The 19,790-nt window shown below is 43.5% G+C and overlaps 1 protein-coding gene across 1 annotated transcript; it reads left to right on the top strand.

The window, feature by feature from the left end:
- Positions 1–391: 391 nt before the first annotated feature.
- LOC138567677 (olfactory receptor 1468-like) lies at positions 392–1,330 on the top strand. Its single transcript, XM_069646149.1, has one exon. The coding sequence runs from the start codon at positions 392–394 to the stop codon at positions 1,328–1,330; it is 939 nt and encodes a 312-aa protein (XP_069502250.1).
- Positions 1,331–19,790: the final 18,460 nt, after the last annotated feature.

Here is a 19,790-nt window from a genome sequence, read left to right as displayed (position 1 = left end):
AAGATAGAAGACAGGTTAGGATTTCAGCCAGGGAGTGCATGCAGCAAGCAGGAGTATCAGACAGTTGGTTTCTTTAGTAGAGAGAGGATTTGTCCTGTCTTTAGGGTCAATGGGAAGGTACCTTGAGTTAGGGAGCTGTTGATGATCGCCAGGTTGGGAATGAGAGCTTCTGCAGGAGGGTCTTGATGATGGATGCTGGGAGGATGTTGCCTGTAAACGATGTGGCATTGAGAACGGTCAGGGTTTCTACCATGTCCACTGTAGAGAGGGTCTTGAAATTACCCCTTTTTGCAGGGCGACAGTATATTGGGGCTGTAAGGATTACTTTTCTCAGCATCCCTTGACTCTCGGTTTTCACTGTATTTACTTATTTCCAGGGACGTCGCTGATGATGGTGGACTTGGGAAACAGGAGCATGGTAACTGAATTCCTCCTCCTGGGATTCTCTGTCCCTTCAGAGATGAAGGATGCCCTGTTTGCTGCTTTCCTGCTGGTTTACTTGCTGACCCTCCTGGGGAACCTGCTCATCGCTGCACTGATTGTAATCAGCACCAATCTACGCACCCCAATGTACTTCTTTCTGTTGAACGTCTCCTTCCTGGACATGTGCACAGCTTCTCTCACAGTCCCTGGAATACTGGTGGGTCTCCTAAGAGAACGGAACCACATCCTGTTCAAGGAATGCATTGCACAGGTCTTTGGTTTTGTTTTCCTTATTTCCACAGAAGTACTTCTCCTGACGGCCATGTGCTATGATCGCTACGTCGCCATCTGCCTCCCTCTGAATTACCACGTTATCATGAGCAGGAGGTGTTGCATCCTGCTGCTTACCATTTCTTGGATGGCCAGTTTCATGTACTCCCTTGCATTCACCGTGAAGCTGGCTCGATTACCTTTCTGTGGTGACAACAAGATTGACAATTTCATGTGTGATAACCCAAACCTGCTGAAGCTGGCCTGTGGTGACCCTCTGGCCAACCAGATTGTGCTCTTTGTTTTGGGGGGGAGTGTTGCACTAGCCACCTTCCTGGTCATCGTCATGTCCTACGTTCACATTATCAGAGTCATCCTAAAGATCCCATGCAAGGAGGGCAGGAAAAAGGTCTTCTCCACCTGCTCTGCACATCTCGTGGTGATTGGCATGTTTTTTGGGACTGTAGCAGCTACACATTTTAAACCTTCCAGCATCTCACTGGGACATGAGAAATCCGCTTCACTCTTTTATGCAGTGTTTGCACCAATGCTAAACCCAATCATTTATAGTCTGAGAAATGAAGAAGTTAAAAAGGCGGCGATGAAGGTGATGCATTGCGGGCAACGAGCCCAGTAGACCTCAGTCATGCGGACAAGATATTTCTTGTGTTTACAATCAGTCGTCTAATTGTTTTTGAGCTGTACAATCCTCTCTGTCTACAAAGAGCAATAAAACATCTACACATCCTGGTATTCTTTAGAATGTTTTTATGTTTTCATGTTTTCCTAACACTCCTATATCTCACTGCATCATGTAAAATGCTCTTGGCTTTTTACATTGAAGTAAATCTTTCCATATTATATCACCACCTCCATATGTCACATACAGTCACCTACTGCTCTGTCCTCTTGTGTCAAGTTGTTATGTACAGTGTGAAGAAGGGCTCAAACAACAGATTTCAAGTTAAAAAAGCAACTCTTTTTATTGACAAAAATGACATGATGGGGAAAAGCCTAACTTGCCCCATGCTAAGGTGGGGGTTTCCCTGCCTAAATAACACCAAGAAAAGTCTGAGTGAAAGGGCCTCATTACGAGTTTGGAGGCATCCATGCCCTTAGTAAGGGCATGGCTGCCTCCAAACTCGGGTACGGGTTCCTTGACTGAGGAATTACCGGGCCATTCCAACCTTGAGTGTTAGGGAGAATTCTCTGTTTAGGCTGAATTTCCTAACCTAGTGAGTTCCCCAGCAGCTTTGCTGTATTTTTGGGGTTTATTTTTTTCTCCTGCCAAGAGTGAGACTCTTTTACCCTCACTCTTGGGCATGATCTGAGTGTGTTTCTTTGAATCTAGATGTGTTTAATGGGCTATGGGGTCTTTTACTCCATAGGGCTTCATGTGTTTTGTGATATGTGTTACACAGCACCCTCAGTGTAGTGACACAGGGGTGTCATAGTGACCCCCCAGTATAGACTCCATACCCTGGGACTGACTACTGTCTCCCAGGGCATGTAAAGTCACCATTGACTTTACTAGTCTTAAATTCTGAACAGAACCAGTACAAACCATCATATTGTGGACGTACTGGCTGGGGCTATTCAATTGCCCCGGGGTCTGTTAGTCGAGGGGGCACCTCTCCGTCCCCCCTGATTGAGTTTTGGCTGGTGGCAGTGGATACTACTTTTTATATTCAACCGCAAATATTTTCCTATGGGATTTCCCATTGTTTTAGGCTACTATCTTTATTTAATTATTTACGGTAGCCTCGAACATACCGCCGGTTTATTTAATTAATATTAATTCTCCGGTTGGTATTTTTTGCCAAAACCTGATTCTAAAATGGCATTTGTGTTCTCTTCTGTGACTCCAACCCAAGTCGAGCCCTTTGTTCCACTTTTTGGCGGGCTTCTCCACAGAAGCCCTCCAAAGTGGTGCCACTCTGTCTGGGGTGCCTAGGCAACTCAAGTCGCACTCCATCCTGATTGGCCCAAGTGGTGAGCCGACCGGCTTACCACTTAGCATGTTTGAGTGACAGCTAGGCTGAGTGAATGGGGGTTTGCTGCATAAAAGCAGGGCTTTGGGGACTGGAACTTCAGAAGTCGCCACAGGACCTAAGAATCCGACGAGGGAGAAGCTGAGCCGACCTGCCATGACACCATGACCGGTGGAGCCCTGCTGGACCGTCTCACCACTTTTTCCCAACGACAGAGGAGATCTCCCGCCAGAGAGTCTTCTTCCTTTAACTGGTGGGGATAACCAGTTTCACCGTCTTTTCGCTTTCCCAATGTATTTCGTGGCCGCCCGCAACCGGGATACCACGTTTTACCACAACCGCGAAACCAAGGTACCACCTTTAACCGGAAAACTCCGCGGCTGGTTTCTGCCCTGGTAGTGCAACGACCTTCATCTTTCCTCCAAGTCGAGATCTTCTCTACCCCTGGACGACGACGCAACTTGCACCCACTACCAGGAACATCTGCCACCGCTGGAGGATCCTTCCCACTTAAGGTACCGTGTTCCGCCTGGCTTCCCTTGCTACCGACTGTACGGGGTAGATTTAGCCCCCGGCTTTCGAACCTGGGTTAGCCTGGGACACCTTGGCTAAACTTTTCTAAGCCTCTCTAAAAGCTTTGCTGAACCCTCTGCGAGACTTTCTAAGCCTAGTGTAACTGTGTGATCTTGGGTGCATTTGTGCTCTGCTCTCTCTAAGAGTGGGCCCAGCCTTTGGACGTTGGCTCACCAGTGACTTTTTGCTCTCTGCCTTGCTAACAGTGTTCTGAGTCGTAGAGTGGTGTACCTCTTCATATTCTGTCTTTTTCCCTCCCTTTTTCACAAACTTATTAGAGTGCAATCTAGTTAAGCGCTCACCTCTGTATGAAAATAAGTGGTGTTTTACTGTGATTTTCTAATAGGGAAAAAGGGGTGTATATATCATAATAGTAATTGTGTTTAGAATATTTTACAATAAGAGTGCCCGAGTGTTTCAACTGTGTGTTTTTAATAAATAATTATATATTTTGATACCAAAGCTCTGGTCAGTGTTTGTTTGTATTATTGTATCTGAGTGCCTATTGAGTATACTTTGCATACTGCCTAACTCTTCTTGAGGGAAGTCTGACTGCTCAGCCACAGCTACCAGGTAAATCTGGGTGGTGCAGACTGCTACCAAGTGGGTTTACTGCCAACACCTGTAGTCTTAAATCTTTTGCAGTGGTCCCTAAGGGAACTGCACAGGTTTCTGCCTAACATGGAGGACCCGGTAATTCCTCATTCAAAAAACCCATCCCCATTCCCATTTGCGCCCCCACAGGGCTCAATAGGGGGGAGCTAATACCGGGCCTGCTTTTAACGGGCCCGTTATTAGCTCCCTGGTCCCCTTGCGGGACCTGCAAAGGATGTTTGGTCTGACCAGACGTTCAGAACGGGTCCCACAAGGGAACCTCGTAATAGTGCAGAATGGGTTACTGGCACCATTACTGGCGTCGTTAAACCCATTCTGCCCACCTCGTAATAAGGCCCAAAGAGTTCAAATATGAAATCTGTCTGTGTCCAAACCCTTACTTGCTCTCAGAACTATAAGTATACAATGTGTAGGGATGTTAGCAAACAAAAAAAAACAGTGTTTAACAGGAATCATCTGCACGCACAACCTCACCTGCTACAACTACGTCGACGACACGCAAAGTATCGTAAGAATTCCCAAAACATCCTCAAACCCACGTCCTGACCTTGAAGCATGCCTCAGTGATATTGACCGATGGATGACAAGAAATCACTTCCTTGTGAACCCAGATAAAACTGAGATCATGGTCCCTGGCAATACTGGCCTTCTCCTGCAACCACTCCTATGGCCCCCCCTCCCTTGACAACACCCTGACTCAAAACCTTCGGTCCACTATGAACTCAGGCATAAACCTCTCCCGTCAGATCGATAATGTATCCAAATCCAGTCACTACCACCTCAAACTCCTAATTGCATTTTCCCTTACCTCACCTATCCCAACAGACTCGCCGCTATTATTTCCATTGTTATGTCAAAACTGGACTACGCAAACTCCTTATACCTGGGAGCACCAGCATACCAACTTAACAAGCTCCAAAGAGCCTAAAACGCTGCCACCAAACTCCTTCTTGCTCTGGGCCACAGGGATCACATATCTCCCGCTCTCTGCACCCTTCACTGGCTCCCTGTGGGACGAAGGGCCATTTTCAAAACCCTATGAGTTACCCACTAAGCAGTGCACAAGACCAGCCCATCGTCCCTGCAAGAGAAGCTTAAACCCAACTTCCCATCACGCACCCTAAGATCAATCTCTGCCCTCCTACTAGTGATCCCTGCCTCTAATTCAGCCAGGATTGGAGGGTCTGCTTTCTCAACCTTGGCTCCAAATCTGTTGAACTCACTCCCTCCACACATTCGACACAGCCGAGGCTACACGGCCTTCCGCAAAGCTCTAAAATCCTGGCTCTTTCCATAAACCTGATTAGGACCATCTAGGGCCTCTGAAACCCAGAAACATCATGGACCGCGACTTCAATGACATTACATTGGAAAGTAATTACAGCCTGCGGACAAATGTTCAAGGATATACAAAGCAAAGAGACCGCAGAAATCGCATAAAAGAATAACCAAGACAGATTTAGCAAATAGATACCATAGATGGCAAACTTAGCGTACTGCAGGCGCTAACATATGTAATTGCTGATTAGCAGCTTCCTGGGTCTAGTGCACAGGCCTAGTAGCCTCTCGCCCCATCAAGCCGATAATACCCTCTGGCTCCATACCTTTCCAACCTACATACCTAATATATGATCGCTCCTTGGCGCAAGAACACCCAATTTCTACACTGCCTCCCTCCAGGCCATCATCTAGCATCACTGCCCCGATGCTACCATGTTGGTGCAAAATAACTCCTGTCCTATACCCAACCATCCGGCATCGATGTTACTACGTTGGTGCAAAATAACTCCTGTCCTATATAACCAACTATTTAACCAAAATATTCCTACCAATTTCAGACCGATTAACACAGTGCCCTTTCTTCTAAAAATATTAGATAAAGCAGCCTACAATCAGATACAAAACCATCTCAAGGCTAGCAACCTTCTAGGCCTTCGGCAATCTGGTTTCAGACCCAGACATGGGACCAAGACAACCCTCCTTGATCTAAAAATCCAAATGGATGAGGCAAGGGACAATGGAAAGCTGGCCCTACTCCTCCTACTTGACTTGTCGGCTGCTTTCGACTTAGTCGACCACAATATATTAACCAGTCATCTCAGCACAGCTTCCGCATTCTCCACCAAAGCCGCAGTAATGGTCAATTCCTTCCTCTCTGAAAGTACTATGAGGGTTTTATTCCCTATCCCATCCGCAGAACCTTCCCCAATCACATTCAGAGTCCCACAAGGTTCATGTGTTTCCCCCACCCTCTATAACATTTTCACAAAGCTCCTGTTTGATCACCTAGATGACCTTGGCTTATCATATACAAATTACGCAGACAATACGCAAATCCTATCACTCTGACTCAATACTCTTAAATGAAATTTACAGTAAAATCCAAGCATGCATGGCCAAGCATGGGTTATGTCTTAACGACAAAAACGAGCTTCTGCTGATTGGCTCCAAGTTAAGACTCAACAAGTTAGGCTCCCAATACTCTTCCTTCAATATTGATGACAACAACTGCAAAGTCGATAAGGAAGCCAACACCTTAGGTTTCTACCGTGACTCCTCCCTGTCACTCCACAGACAAGTCAATGCCACTTCGTCGTCAACAGCCTATGCGTCTAAACTAATAAACGCTTGCAGACCATTCTTGTCCACCAGCAGCTGCATCAACCTGGCAAGAGCTCTTTTACTATCCAAACTGGACTATTGTAATACTCTTTACTAGGCAATAGCCAGAGAAACCTTCACGAGCTACAGGTATTGCAGAATGACGCTCTCAGTACAGCCTTAAATATTCCCTCCTCCAACCAAATCTCAAAAATCCGACGGAACACCAACTGGCTCCCTATTCAAGACAGGATTACTTTCAGAACTGTAAGCGACTTCAATTCAACACTACAGCTAAGTAAATGCCTAGTCTGGGATGCTGATGGAAGCCCTTATTGATGTATTTTTATGTCCAGTTTGTTTAACCTGGATGACAACCCTTATATAACACCCCTCTCTCAGAATCCCCCTGACCCCACTGAGCCAAGGTTTATTTGAAAATTAAACTATATATATATATATATATATATATATATATATATATATATATATATATATATATATATATATATATATATATATATATATGTGAACAAAAGGAGGAGAGGGGAAGGACCGCACTCTCCGTGAATTCATATCCAAATAAGGAAAGAAGCGCAGCTCACACAAATTAGAAAAAAAGGGAAAAATATTTAATCAATTATAAGCTGTGCAAATGCACAAAACAAAAGGCTGGGAAAACAGCATATACAAACAGAGGCAGGACGCCAAAGGCACGGCCCGCTTACAACGCGTTTCACGCTCGACTGAGCGCTTGATCACGTAACACAAACAAAGGACAAAGGACACGGTTAAAAAAGTGTATAGTCCATCTTCTATGTCAATTGTGAAAAATAGGTGATACATTTACATGGTGATTCAACAGTGGCCATCTTAAAACAGAAAGTCGAGCATTTGCCTGTCATACAGTAGATCATGATTAATGACAGCAATTAGTTTGTGTAATCAGTTTAAATATGTATGGGAACAAGAATTGTCAAGTATCCCAATTATGTTATTATGAACAAATGCCACAAAATTGTTAAAGATGCCATTTCATAATTTGTAATTTCCACCTTGTATTTCCACAATTGGCAAAGCTAAACTAAATTGGCATTTAATTGCAGACCTAGTACATTGACTTAAGACAGATGGCATCTGATATAAATACAGGCGACGGCTTGTATAATACAATTGATTCTTCATAGTACCAATTATAAAGAAAGGACATGTAATGTCATCATATACAGATAGATTAAAAGAGGAAGGCCAGGTCAGGCTATGTCATTGTAGATGATTTATCAAAGTGACCTCCAATTTGGCATTGTGCAAATATGCAAATTAGCAGCATCAATGTGCATAAATGGCATCTAATTACTGAAATGGAATAGAGCCTATGTCTTATGCAAAATTGCAAAGATAAAAACACATAGAGTATGGTTAAAAATCCAATATGATTACAGTATCAAAACTAGACATGGAAATCACAATTCAAGTAACAAGAAAATACAACGCAATGATAATTATCAAAAATTAATTATAAAAATATTGATCTTTGGTATTTAACCTAATCATATTTAGGAAGGAGGTAAAGTGCAAGTGCAAATTCAACAATGGCAAGCTAGGCGATATGCAGAATAGACACAGTTCTAGGAATAACCACATTTAAAAATTGTGAGATCATCTGCCTATCACTGCTATCAGTTATGCCGATGACCTGTCCAGGACTAGAACTATAATGTCCCGGCCTCACAAGCATAGATATAATCTAATTTAGATGACAATTACTTTTCTAGCTGTACTATCAGACTAGACATATGTAAATCTGAGATCTTATGTAAAATGTACCAATAATGACCTATTTGAACAAATAAAAACCAGAGTGGAACTATGGACACAAAATATCACATTATTCACCAGTCCAGAGTCCTTTAGGTCGTGAATATAGCAACATAAAAAAAAATTAGTCTTTCCTTTTTTACCCCCACTAACCCTATTATAAACCATAGTGGCAATCTAAATCATAGGCATGTTAGAGGGAAAAGGAATTTTGGTACTAAAAACACAGGCCAAGGACCAATTCAAATGAATTTAAGGTATACAGTGATAAACAGTAAATTATTAGTTAACCCACATTTAAAAAGCATATATTAACTATATAATGACAAAATAAAATAGTAGATGGAAATAGATCAATTCAGAAAGCCATACTAGGGAAAGAATATATTGTTATGTACCTAGAAACGTATAAAGCTCCTCATCAAGGTTGTGCCCATTAGGGGATTTTGTGTCAAAGTCCAAGATAAAACGGGTCTCCAACTGTCTCAATTTTAATACACGATCTCCACCTCTCGGATGAATCGGGACATGTGCCACCGCAAAAAATTTAAGAAAGGTAAGGTCATTATCATGTTCTAATCTAAAGTGCTTATCCATGGGGTATGCGGGATCTAGGTTTTTGATTGCCCTGAGGTGCTGTAATATTCTAAGCTTCAATTTGCATGTAGTGCTTCCCACATACCATTTCATGCAAGGGCATGAAAGGACATAGACCACAAAGGTGGTATCACAGTTTATCGAATACTTGATTAGTTGTTTGCATTTGGTGACCGGATGCACAAAGAATTTACATGCAGTGGCATGGGCACAAGCCTTACATTTTGAACATTTTGTAAAACCTATGGGAGATTTCATTAGAGATTGCGTCAAAGAGGGATTAGTGTCAATAGGTGGCAAAAAACTGGAGACCAGTTTATCCCTAAGTGAGGGTACACGTTTATAGGTGATAGTTGGACGATTGGCCAGCAATGGGCATAAGTCTTTGTCCACAGTTAGAACCCGCCAGTGTCGCTCTATGATTTTGCGAACATGATTAGAGGCATTGTCAAAAGTGACTATAAGTCGTGGTTCATCATTCATAGTGATTTTAGCAGGTTTGTTACCATACAATAGGACATTCCTATTTAATCCGTGAGCTTTAATGTAGGCCATTTCTATCACTCTACGTTCATAGCCTTGTTTGATGAAATCTACAGCCGCCAAAGAACAATGATGGTCAAACGATACTAGATCGGTACAGTTTCTACGGTATCGGATAAATTCACCATATGGAATGCTACGTTTACATGACGTAGGATGACAACTTGTTGCATGCAAGGGTAAACCAGTGTTAGAGGGTTTTTTATGTAGTGCAGTCTTGAACCCAGATCTTCCAAGGGTCACAACTACATCTAAATATATGATCTCAGTCCTGCTATTGCACTCTGTAAAACGTAAGTTAACTGTGTTGATATTAATAAGTTTTACAAATGATAACCATTCAACTTTAGTCCCATTCCATATGACAAAAACGTCATCTATGTATCGCCACCAAGCGACGATATGCATAGCAAAGCTGGATGTAAGTAGATCACTGAGAAAGGTGGCCTCCCACCAACCCATTGTCAAATTTGCATAGGATGGTGCAAAAGTACTCCCCATGGCAGTGCCCCTTACCTGCTGGTAAAACGAACCTTCAAATAAAAAAACATTGTTGGTTAAACAAAAAAACAACATTTCAAGAATCATAGAGCTATGGCCATGAAAATTCAATGAGCGGCTATCAAGGAAAAATTTACATGCTTTCATCCCAATTTGATGGTCAATGGAGGTATACAGGGAGACAACATCAAGGGTTGCTAAAAGCAGACCATCCTCCCACGGTGTGTTTGTAATGTGTTGCAAAAAATCCTTGGTATCCCGTAAGTAGGAAGGCAAAGCTGATACCAAAGGAAATAGTGTTTCATCAACATATTGGGCCATATGTTCAAGGAGGGAGCCACATAAAGTGACAATAGGTCTCCCTGGTGGATGAGTAAGAGACTTATGAATTTTTGGTAAAAAATAGATAGTTGGTATAGTGAAAAAGGAGGGAACAAGAAATTTAACAAATTCATCGTCAATTAAGCCATTGTCCACCCATTTTGTACAAAGATTTGTAACTGCCAATTGTATATCAGGAAAGGGATTTTTCGAGAGTTTGGAATAGCATGATCGATCCTGTAGTTGGCGATTAGCTTCTGCCACATAATGCATCCGATCTTGAATTACAATATTAGACCCCTTATCAGCTGGTTTAATGATGATATTTGATAAACCTTGTAATTCAATGATGGCCCTAAGTTGGGCAGAGGTAAGGTTTTGTTTGTTTTTGATGGTACTTCTCCTTAATTTTCTCAAGTCGCTAATATATATATCACACTTTTATAATAAATTAATATTCGATAGCACACTTGTGAAGATGATAGTGATCAACAATGGATAATGTTACAGTGGTACACTCTTTTTGATGGCTTAGAAGTGATATATAGAGGATAAAGTAGCTGAGAATGCTTTTATGGCTTCAAGGACAATGCAATGATGAATGAAAATGCAGTACAGAAAATAAACTTGATATGATTTCAATCAAAACAATGTAATCACTTTTTTTTGACAATTCACCCCCCCACCCCCCAATATGCAAGGTAAAGAGATGGGAGGAAAGCACACAGTTCTCAGGAATGCAATCAAATATAATTCAGTTCCCCCCCTAGCAAGCTTAGAGGAAAACAGGTAGGAGTTTTAAACACAGGCAATATACTTTGATGTGGTTGCAATTAAGTGAAAAATATGCGAAAAATGCTTTTAATTCCCTATAGGGGGTTCAGGGTGAGTGAGAGATACTTTAAATTAATTCAGGATCACTTTAGCAATGCTCTATGAATGATTGTCAGGTTGCAAATGAATTTCAGCAAAGGAAAGCAAGGACAAATATTTTTACCCGTGGCTGAAATGAAGTAAAATGTCAAATCGCGTCAAATTTTTCTGAGTGCATCGAGCGCAATTACGGAGGCACTATAAGGGGTAGCAAGTCGGTTTTTGGTTCGTTGGAAAGCTTAGAATCTTAGCTTTAAGATGACAGTTAAAACTCACTAGCACAAACGGTTCCAGAGATACGGACGATTTTGTGAAGGTAGTTTTTCAGAAATTAAATCACAGTTTCAGAATAACAGATGAGAGTTTTCAGTTTTAAAGATGACAGAATGGCACGATTCTAGGAGGCAGTTCTAAAAAATTAAAATAGTTTGTATTAGATTATTTTAAACTAAGAGATTGGTTGGCACAGTGCTAGCTGGGTACTCACACGAGATTTTGGACAGGAATGCGACTTCGTCACGGATCGGGTCAACCGGTTGGACTGGACTCCTGGCGGTTCTCTCGCCACAGACGATCTCTGCCTGGTTCTGCTCACAGCGATCTGGGTCAGCTCTGCTAGCGGCGCTGCACAGCTGTCTGGATCTCTGGTTCTGACAAAAGTTCTTGGCACTGCACGGCGGTCTGGTCTCTGGTTCCACGTACAGCTCTGCTTTTCTGGGTGTTTCTGGCACAGGGTTTTAGCCAGAATCAGACAGCTCAGCCCGGCTGTCTGAATAGTTTGGTTTGGTTGCTAGGTTTTGAAGGCCTGCTGATAGGAGTTCAGCTGTTGGGTTCAAGAGTTCTTGGAGTTTCTGGATGTAAAGTCTGAAATCAGGATGTGGAGTTGGCTGTCAAAATGCTCTGCAGAAAGTGAAAAGAAAAGCTCTATATGACTTCCAGTGGCTCTTTTTATGTGTTTAGAAAGTGGGTGGGTTGGCTAATTCTGCATGCCCAACCCTCTCAACTTATCATTGGCCAGTTCCTCCTCTCTACCTTGATTGGGGAAGGAAATGGAGTGTCAGAGTGATGTCAGCCATTTATGATCTATTGAAGAATGCCCCTTTACTTTTGATTGGAAAATCATTTTTCATAACTACGCGTACTTCCCAGATATACAGTTGTTTGACATTACATGTACATATTACAGATTACTTATGGTCCATGCTTGTTCAACTCTGATCTTCCTGGGGGCATACATTCAAAAATGACAACTTATTTTCGTTTTTAGTTGATTTACCAATATCGGACGTTTACCAAAAATGGGCACACATGTACACCCTCCTTCAACACACATTCCAGTAATTTACTAGGTTTCTAGCATAAACCCAGTGTCTGTAATATCAATAAATAGCAGGGTTTTACCTCAGAACATGTTACAAAGTTGAATCAAGTCTTGACTTGTGGGTACATTTCTTAGATTAAGGTTCTCCAAGTTGCACATTTTTGTGAGCTTAATACAATATTTTAGAAGCATTTAACTTAAACATATATTTTCTGCAATATGATTCCACAAATGTGTCTGAGTCCACCGCAAGAAACTTGGGAGTACCACATGTCTCTCCTCTCCCAGGCAGGGCTCTGTTTACAGTCCACACTGAAAATCAACATACCCCATTCAATTGCAAGAGTCTATTGTGTCGGCTGAGGTCAGCAGGCCAGGGGGCCACTCTGCATTTGGTTAGCATGTCCATGTGATCTCCTGGGCTGTTGTGTGGGTCTCTGAGGTGAGAAGGTTTCCCAGCCTCCTGGCCTGTTAATGCAATCAGATTGTCTCTGGGAACAGCAGGTGGTTAAGAGTTTTAATTAACCAGTGGGCCTTTGAAGTTTCCAGCTGTCTCAGGAGGCTGATTAGCTTCTGAATTAGCGGTTCTCCTGTCAGAGTTTAGACCGCTAGTGCCGGTTTATGGACAAAGCTGGTACCGCACCCATTTTTGGGATCTGTCTTAAATTAATGCATTTCAAAAGGGGATTTTGCTTGATGGAATCCTTACAGTAGAGTGGTGATGTGGAACACCCCACAAGAAGGTTGTGTCTTTAGAGTGGTCTTGTGCCCATGATTTTAGAAACTTTTTGACATCAATAAAATTGATTTTGAACGGAACCATCTTTCTTTGCACTGGTGGGTGGCAGATTAGGTGACCATTTTGGTGTGCGCAAAACTGCGCGGTTCTCCTGGTTCTGGGATAGAGTGATGGGCGATGACAGCTCATCCCCACATCTACCCAGTCTAATAATTCAACATGGGTCAAAACCCTTGACAAGCCCCCCCGCCCGACTGCGCTTTGATTTCGAGTCAAGGGGGAGTCGGGTGCAAAGGATGTTTTGATCCACGCGCTGGTATGTCCGCATCATCTTTTTCCAATTTCATAGCTGGCACAGTTCAGCATCTTTTCCTCCCTCCAGTTGGATCGATCGGGTCTCCTCGCCGGTCCTGATGGGAATATTGGGCGGTGCCCAGGGCCCCTCGGATCTTTGCTCCCGGTCCCTGGTTCGTTCTCCTTGGTCAGTCTCCGGGTTTCATCTCTCCTAGGATGATAAAGCAAAGCGGCAATACACATTCCTAGACATTTTTCCACCACTATTAATGGTGTGGCGAACAAATACATTTTAGACATCCGGCTACATTTTGCAGTATTATTTTTAAAAAACAAGATATAACAGGAAATATTTTCTTTCCAGAATCATCATATTTTAGCGACTATATGTGGGATATTTTAGGGTTGGAACTGAATTACTCTGAAGCAGCCCCCTCTGGGATTCCAGAAGATTCCTCCAGTTGTTGCAGAGTGTGCCTGGGATGGCAACACTTTAGCTGATTAATATGGACCCACTTGTCTTCCCCTTCCGCCGAACTACCTTTGGGTATGCGGATCTTGTAGGCTACAGGGGAGATTTTGTCTATAATTTCAAACGGTTCCTTCCATGTAGGCAAAAAATGTTTCTGTTTGGCCTGGTTCCTTTGGAAATTGTATAGATAGATCCGGTCTCCCACAGTATATTCCTTCCTGGTGGTCTTCAGGTCGTAGTGGGTTTTCATGCCATCAGCTGATCTTTCTAGATTGCGCTGAGCATAGGCAAAAGCATGTTAAAGGTGTTTCCTTAAATTCTCTACATACTCATGAGTTGTGGAGGCATTTAGCAATACCTGCTCTTGGGTCCTGTAGAGCAAATGCTGGGGAAGCACCATCTTGCGTCCGGTCATCAACTCAAATGGTGACATTTTAGTTGCAGATGAAGGGGTAGATCTGATGGCCATTAGGACCAGAGGTAGTCGGATATCCCAACTTAGCCCAGAATCTGCCACAAACTTTTTTAAGATGCTCACAATGGTTTGGTTGTATGTCTCCACTGCTCCAAAAGAAGCTGGCCTGTAAGCAATGTGTAGCTTCCTTTTAACCCCCAGTATCTCCCACATCTTTGTCATTACTTTACTGGTGAAGTGGCTACCTCTGTCTGTGGAAACAGAAAAATAATATGAGGCCGGGAAGCCCAAAAGGAAAGACACCAGCACAGGTTACAAAGAAACATACAAGTGCTTTATTTCAAGCTACAACAGTTACCAAGTCAAATGACAAACGGATAGCTATTCGGCTCTCAGTATAACATAACGAACTTCAACGAGGGTTCGATGTGTTAGTGACAGAGCGCATATTGGAATACCCGGGCCTTTTATACAATTGGTCCAGCCCTTGGCCAACCCTCTTACGGGTTAACCATTCTGCGAAATATTTAATTCTGGTCTTAGGGTTCCTTGCCAGGTCAATCCTTTAATATATGCATTTCGATTAGTTTCGCTGATATAAGTAGTACATTTACATATAGGTCAACAGTAGGACAAGGTCTCTGTTCGCGACCCCGACAAGTGGCCTGCAGGCATATTAATTATTCAGTTCTACGGAGGTCACAATGGGCAGAATCTTACTCAGAATGTCATTTGGCCTCCATTTTGATGTTCAGGGTGACTTCTACATAACAAGAGAACCTAAAATGGCGGTTTAATCCAAGATGGCGGCTTATATTTATTTCTCTAAGGTCAAGACCTTGTCGTGGAGTTTGTTCGTGCATGATGTTTAGACAACTTGGCGTAGGCCAATACACATGCAATTATTACAATAGGAGGCATAATATTGTTTCTATTCCGACAAACCCGCCTTTTGGCCTATGCCAAGTGCTAATACCATTTCTAATGTCTTTGTAAATAACTCCATGCATCGTCGTCCATACATCCTGAATCGTTATCTGTAATGTCTATAGCCATTAGGTCGTTCACCAGGACCTCTTGCAACACAAACCCTTTAGATGCTGTATCTGGGGCATACACTTCATGTCCTATCGTGCTCACCGCCTGCGCGCAACATCCCCCTAGCATTGCACATATACTAGGTAGACATTGGATACAGCAACAAAGGAATAGCAGAATTCCCAAAATAACCAGTATGACAGAAAGCACCTTCCAACCCCAGGATCGTAGGGAATCCCAGAAGCAAGCGCTAATATTCCAATCTCCCACAGGAACATGCACTTCTGACCTAAGGACGTGCAAGCTCTGTATTGCTTTAAAAATTGGCGGTGAGGAATCTGGTACGAAAACACAACAAGCGGATCCCACTAATTTACATACTCCACCACGTTCTGTCAGAATGACATCTAATGCCATCCGGTTTTGGAGCGCTACCAATCTTATTGCTTTCTGTTCCAGTGTCATATTATAGAGTATATCCGTGGTCCGGTTGATGGTTCTTTCCAGTACTCTTGCTAGCCCCTAATATTTTCAGAATTTGCTATCTGTTCCCAAAATGGCACAACTGATTTTGTTATATCTCCCAATATTTGCCCAGGGGTATCTCCATTCTCGTCCCGCCAGGGGCGAGCCTTAGAAACTTCCAATGTACTAGCTATGAATACCCCAGGCAACAGGATTCCTAAATAACAGGTTCCCTGCCAATCCTTGGGCAACCAGGGAAATGCTGTACTACCGCAAACGAAATAGACAGGCCCCCTACATACAGAGGCCTGTTCCCTCCGGTCAAATTTACAATGTTCACACAACCTTCAAAATCTCCCATTGACCAAGTGCCATTTCTTTGTACACAGAAGGGGACTGAATCGGGGCTATGGTTAATGGAGTAGGAAGGAAGCACAGCGTCTTTATTGCCTATCAGAGCCATTTTAAAGGAAATTAGAGTTTGGAAAGGAAGAGACAGTTTATCAGATGGCCTAGTAGAAGCAACATTCTCAAAATTATTTAAATTAGTTCCATCAAAGTTCCCTGAGACGCTGTCATTCCAACAGCCAAAGAATAGTGCTCTAAGAGAGGCATAGCCAGCAGTCGTTAAAGGTAAAGGGTGAATATACCATCCTAGCCCCTTGTTCCCATGTTGCGGTAAATGGGTGCAGATCCAGCAATTACTCTTATTAAAAATGGCATGCGTTGAATTCATTATTATCATTAAAGTGTTATTATGGTACTTTCGTCTATGCTGGGAGTCCCTAGGTGACAGAGTATGAAGGTGTACAGAGGGAGTCAAAGCAGTAGGTACAATTTCAATTGGCAGAAGAGGCTCTAGAGGATAAATTTCTTCAAAGTACCAGAGTCCCACGGCAGTGACTATACAAATTCCAATTACTATTATCACAACACAGCAATACGTTTTCGGGGCCCAGGCACATTGTTCATTGTCCGAGTTGGTCACTCCCTTATTTACAAGTCAAATGCGAGCAGCAGCGGTGGAGGTGGCAGGCATCGTAGTTTCTCAATCGACAACCCCAATGTTCGTTGCTGGCGACACTACGGTCGTGTGACTTCTTAGTCCTTCCCCAAACCCAGCCAGCAGAATCCCCTTTCTTTCAAAAACTTTCTTTTGCAAGAACAAAACTCTCAATGACTCTTTTTCTTTTCCAGATGCACAGGCAAAACCCGTGCCGTAGTTCTATTTTCTTCGTCGAAGGTCGTACCTGGTGATTCCCGGTACTGTTTGATCCGGAAATAAGGTAACGTCACTTCCTGAGGGAAGCAACATATCAGAGGCGACGGAAGGCGCAGAACTTGAAACAGCGTTCTCCGGAAATGACCTTTCCAAAGAGTGTGGAGACAAAATGGAATGTTCCCCAAGCTCCACGGGCTCAGAGGGATTCTCCGACACACTCACAGCGCTATCTGCTACTCCAGGATCTGAGAGTGTAGCATCAGCGAGGGGTTCTGCTTCTTCTGTAACGTGTGGCGTCGGGTGAGGAAGTTTCTTGACATGCGTCGCGTGGATCCAATGCTTCTTTCCAGCCACCCGCACTGCTATCTGGGTGACCAACAGCACCTGGTAGGGTCCCCGCCACCGAGGCGTGAGGCAGGAAGACCTTTCGTAGGCCTTCACCAGAACCCAACTTCCAGGCTGAATATTGTGTCCTGGGCCCGTAAACAGTACAGGTAAAGCTGATTGAACCTGATGATAAATGAGATACAGATTTTTAGTCAACTGGTTACAGTAGTCTACAAGCAATACATTTTCAACCTCTCTCAATGCTTTAGGCTTCGGAAGACCCCAAATATTAGCAGGTCTCCCCATCACGACCTCAAATGGAGAGAGCCCAGTCTTAGTTTGAGGTATGGCACGCATGGCTAACAATACAATAGGTAAGGCGTCCGGCCATTTCAGTTTGGTGCCGGCGCATGTTTTAGCAAGCTTATTCTTTAGGATACCGTTATGTCTCTCTACCAACCCAGCACTTTGAGGATGTCTAGCCAAGTGAAATCGCTTTTCAATGTGTAGCGCTGTGCATATCTGCAAAATTACTGCTGCAACAAAATATGGACCGTTGTCCGACCGCATTACTCTTGGCAGCCCAAATCACGGGAAGAATTCCTTTACCATAGTCTTCGCAGTGGTCATGGCAGTAGCATCCTTAACGGGAAAAGCCTCAACCCATTTACTAAAAGCACAAATGATCACAAGGACATATTTTAGATTGTTACACCGTTCCATCTCAATAAAATCAAAGTGGATGACCTCGAAGGGAACAGAAGGAGGCCCAAAACTACCCCTTGGAGTTACTGTCCCATTCCCCACATTGTGCTGTAAGCAAATCATGCAATTTTGGACATAGCACTGTGCGATCTTCAAAATTTTATCATTTACCCAGACTTGTTCTAACATTTTTGTGATCTGCTGAGCACACACATGTGTAGGACCGTGTGCCATCGCAACCATCGCCAGCACATATGAATCAGGGAGCAACCATTTCCCTTCAGATGTATCCACCCAACACCCATCTTCATCTAGTTTCCCCATCCCTTCGGCCCACTTTTTAGACTCTTCTATTGTGGCATCAGCTTGGATATCTCGTACAGACCCAATACCCTCATCCATTACACAGTCATCTCTTGTTTCTCTTAGAGCATACATGTCTGCGCTAAGGTCTGTGGCCGTTTGCCTGGCTATCTGGTCAGCAAAAGCATTCCCTTTTCCCATATCATCTATGACCTTACGATGCGCTGCACATTTCATGATCGCTAACTGACTAGGGAGCGCGAGTGCCGAGAGCAATTCCACTATCAGGGGGCCATGCTGAATCTTGGTCCCATGTGAGGTTAGGAACCCTCTTTCCGACCAGAGCCTCCCAAAGTTGTGAGCCACCCCAAAGGCATACTGGCTATGAGTATATATGTTTACTGTACGCCCTTCGGAGAGTTCACAAGCTCGGGTCAACGCTATAACCTCTGCGGCCTGCGCAGAGTTATGCGGAATTTTCTTAGTTTCAACAACCGTACTCAATGTAGTAACTGCATAGGCAGCTGTAGATGTACCATCTGGAAGTTTGAAGCAGGAGCCATCACAAAACAGCTCCCCTTCCGCATTATCCAAAGGAGTATCTATAAGGTCTATCCTGCCCTTCGTTTCCTGTTCAGTAGTATACAGGCAGTCATGTGATTCTTCGTCACCGCAAACAGTATTTTGCAGGAAAGGTAGGATTTCAGCTGGATTAAGAACACAACACCTCTTAATTTGAATGTGAGGGGCAAACAAAGTTAATTCATACCTCGTCAGCCGTGCAGAGGTGAGGTGCTGTGTTTGGGTTTTATTCAATAGGACATCTACAGAGTGAGGTACCATCAGGGTTAAATCATGGCCTAGGACCATTCCCTCACTCTGTTTTACAGACGCAGCAGCAGCGACAGCTCGCAAACATCTTGGCAAAGCGCATGCGACAGGGTCAAGGGTGGAAGAGTAGTAGCCGAACGATCTATTCTTCCCTCCGTGTTCCTGTGTTAACAAAGCCAAAGCACATCCATCTCATTCATGCACAAACAACACAAAGGCCTTGTTGTAATTTGGAGTACCCAGAACCGGTGCAGAGCATAACGCGGCTTTGAGAAGCTCAAATGATCGTTGATGTTCCGACTTCCATGGCAGCGGCGAAGAAATGCCCTTCTTCGTCAAGGCCAACATCTGTTTTATCACTAGTGAGTAGTTCGGGATCCACAGCCTACAGTAAGAAGCCATACCTATTAAGGCTCTGACTTCCTTCTGTGTATTTGGAACAGACATGCCAGGAATGTGTTTTATTCTTTCAGGTGTCAATCTTCTCCCCTCCTTTGACAGGAGATAGCCTAAATAGGCGATCTCCTGACAA

The sequence above is a fragment of the Ambystoma mexicanum genome, chromosome 2p (assembly GCF_040938575.1).
Source record: "Ambystoma mexicanum isolate Mex_15411 chromosome 2p, UKY_AmexF1_1, whole genome shotgun sequence".
Taxonomy (NCBI): Eukaryota; Metazoa; Chordata; class Amphibia; order Caudata; family Ambystomatidae; genus Ambystoma; species Ambystoma mexicanum.
The sequence above is the reverse complement of the archived record's forward strand: the minus strand, read 5'-3'. Positions and strand labels throughout refer to the sequence as shown.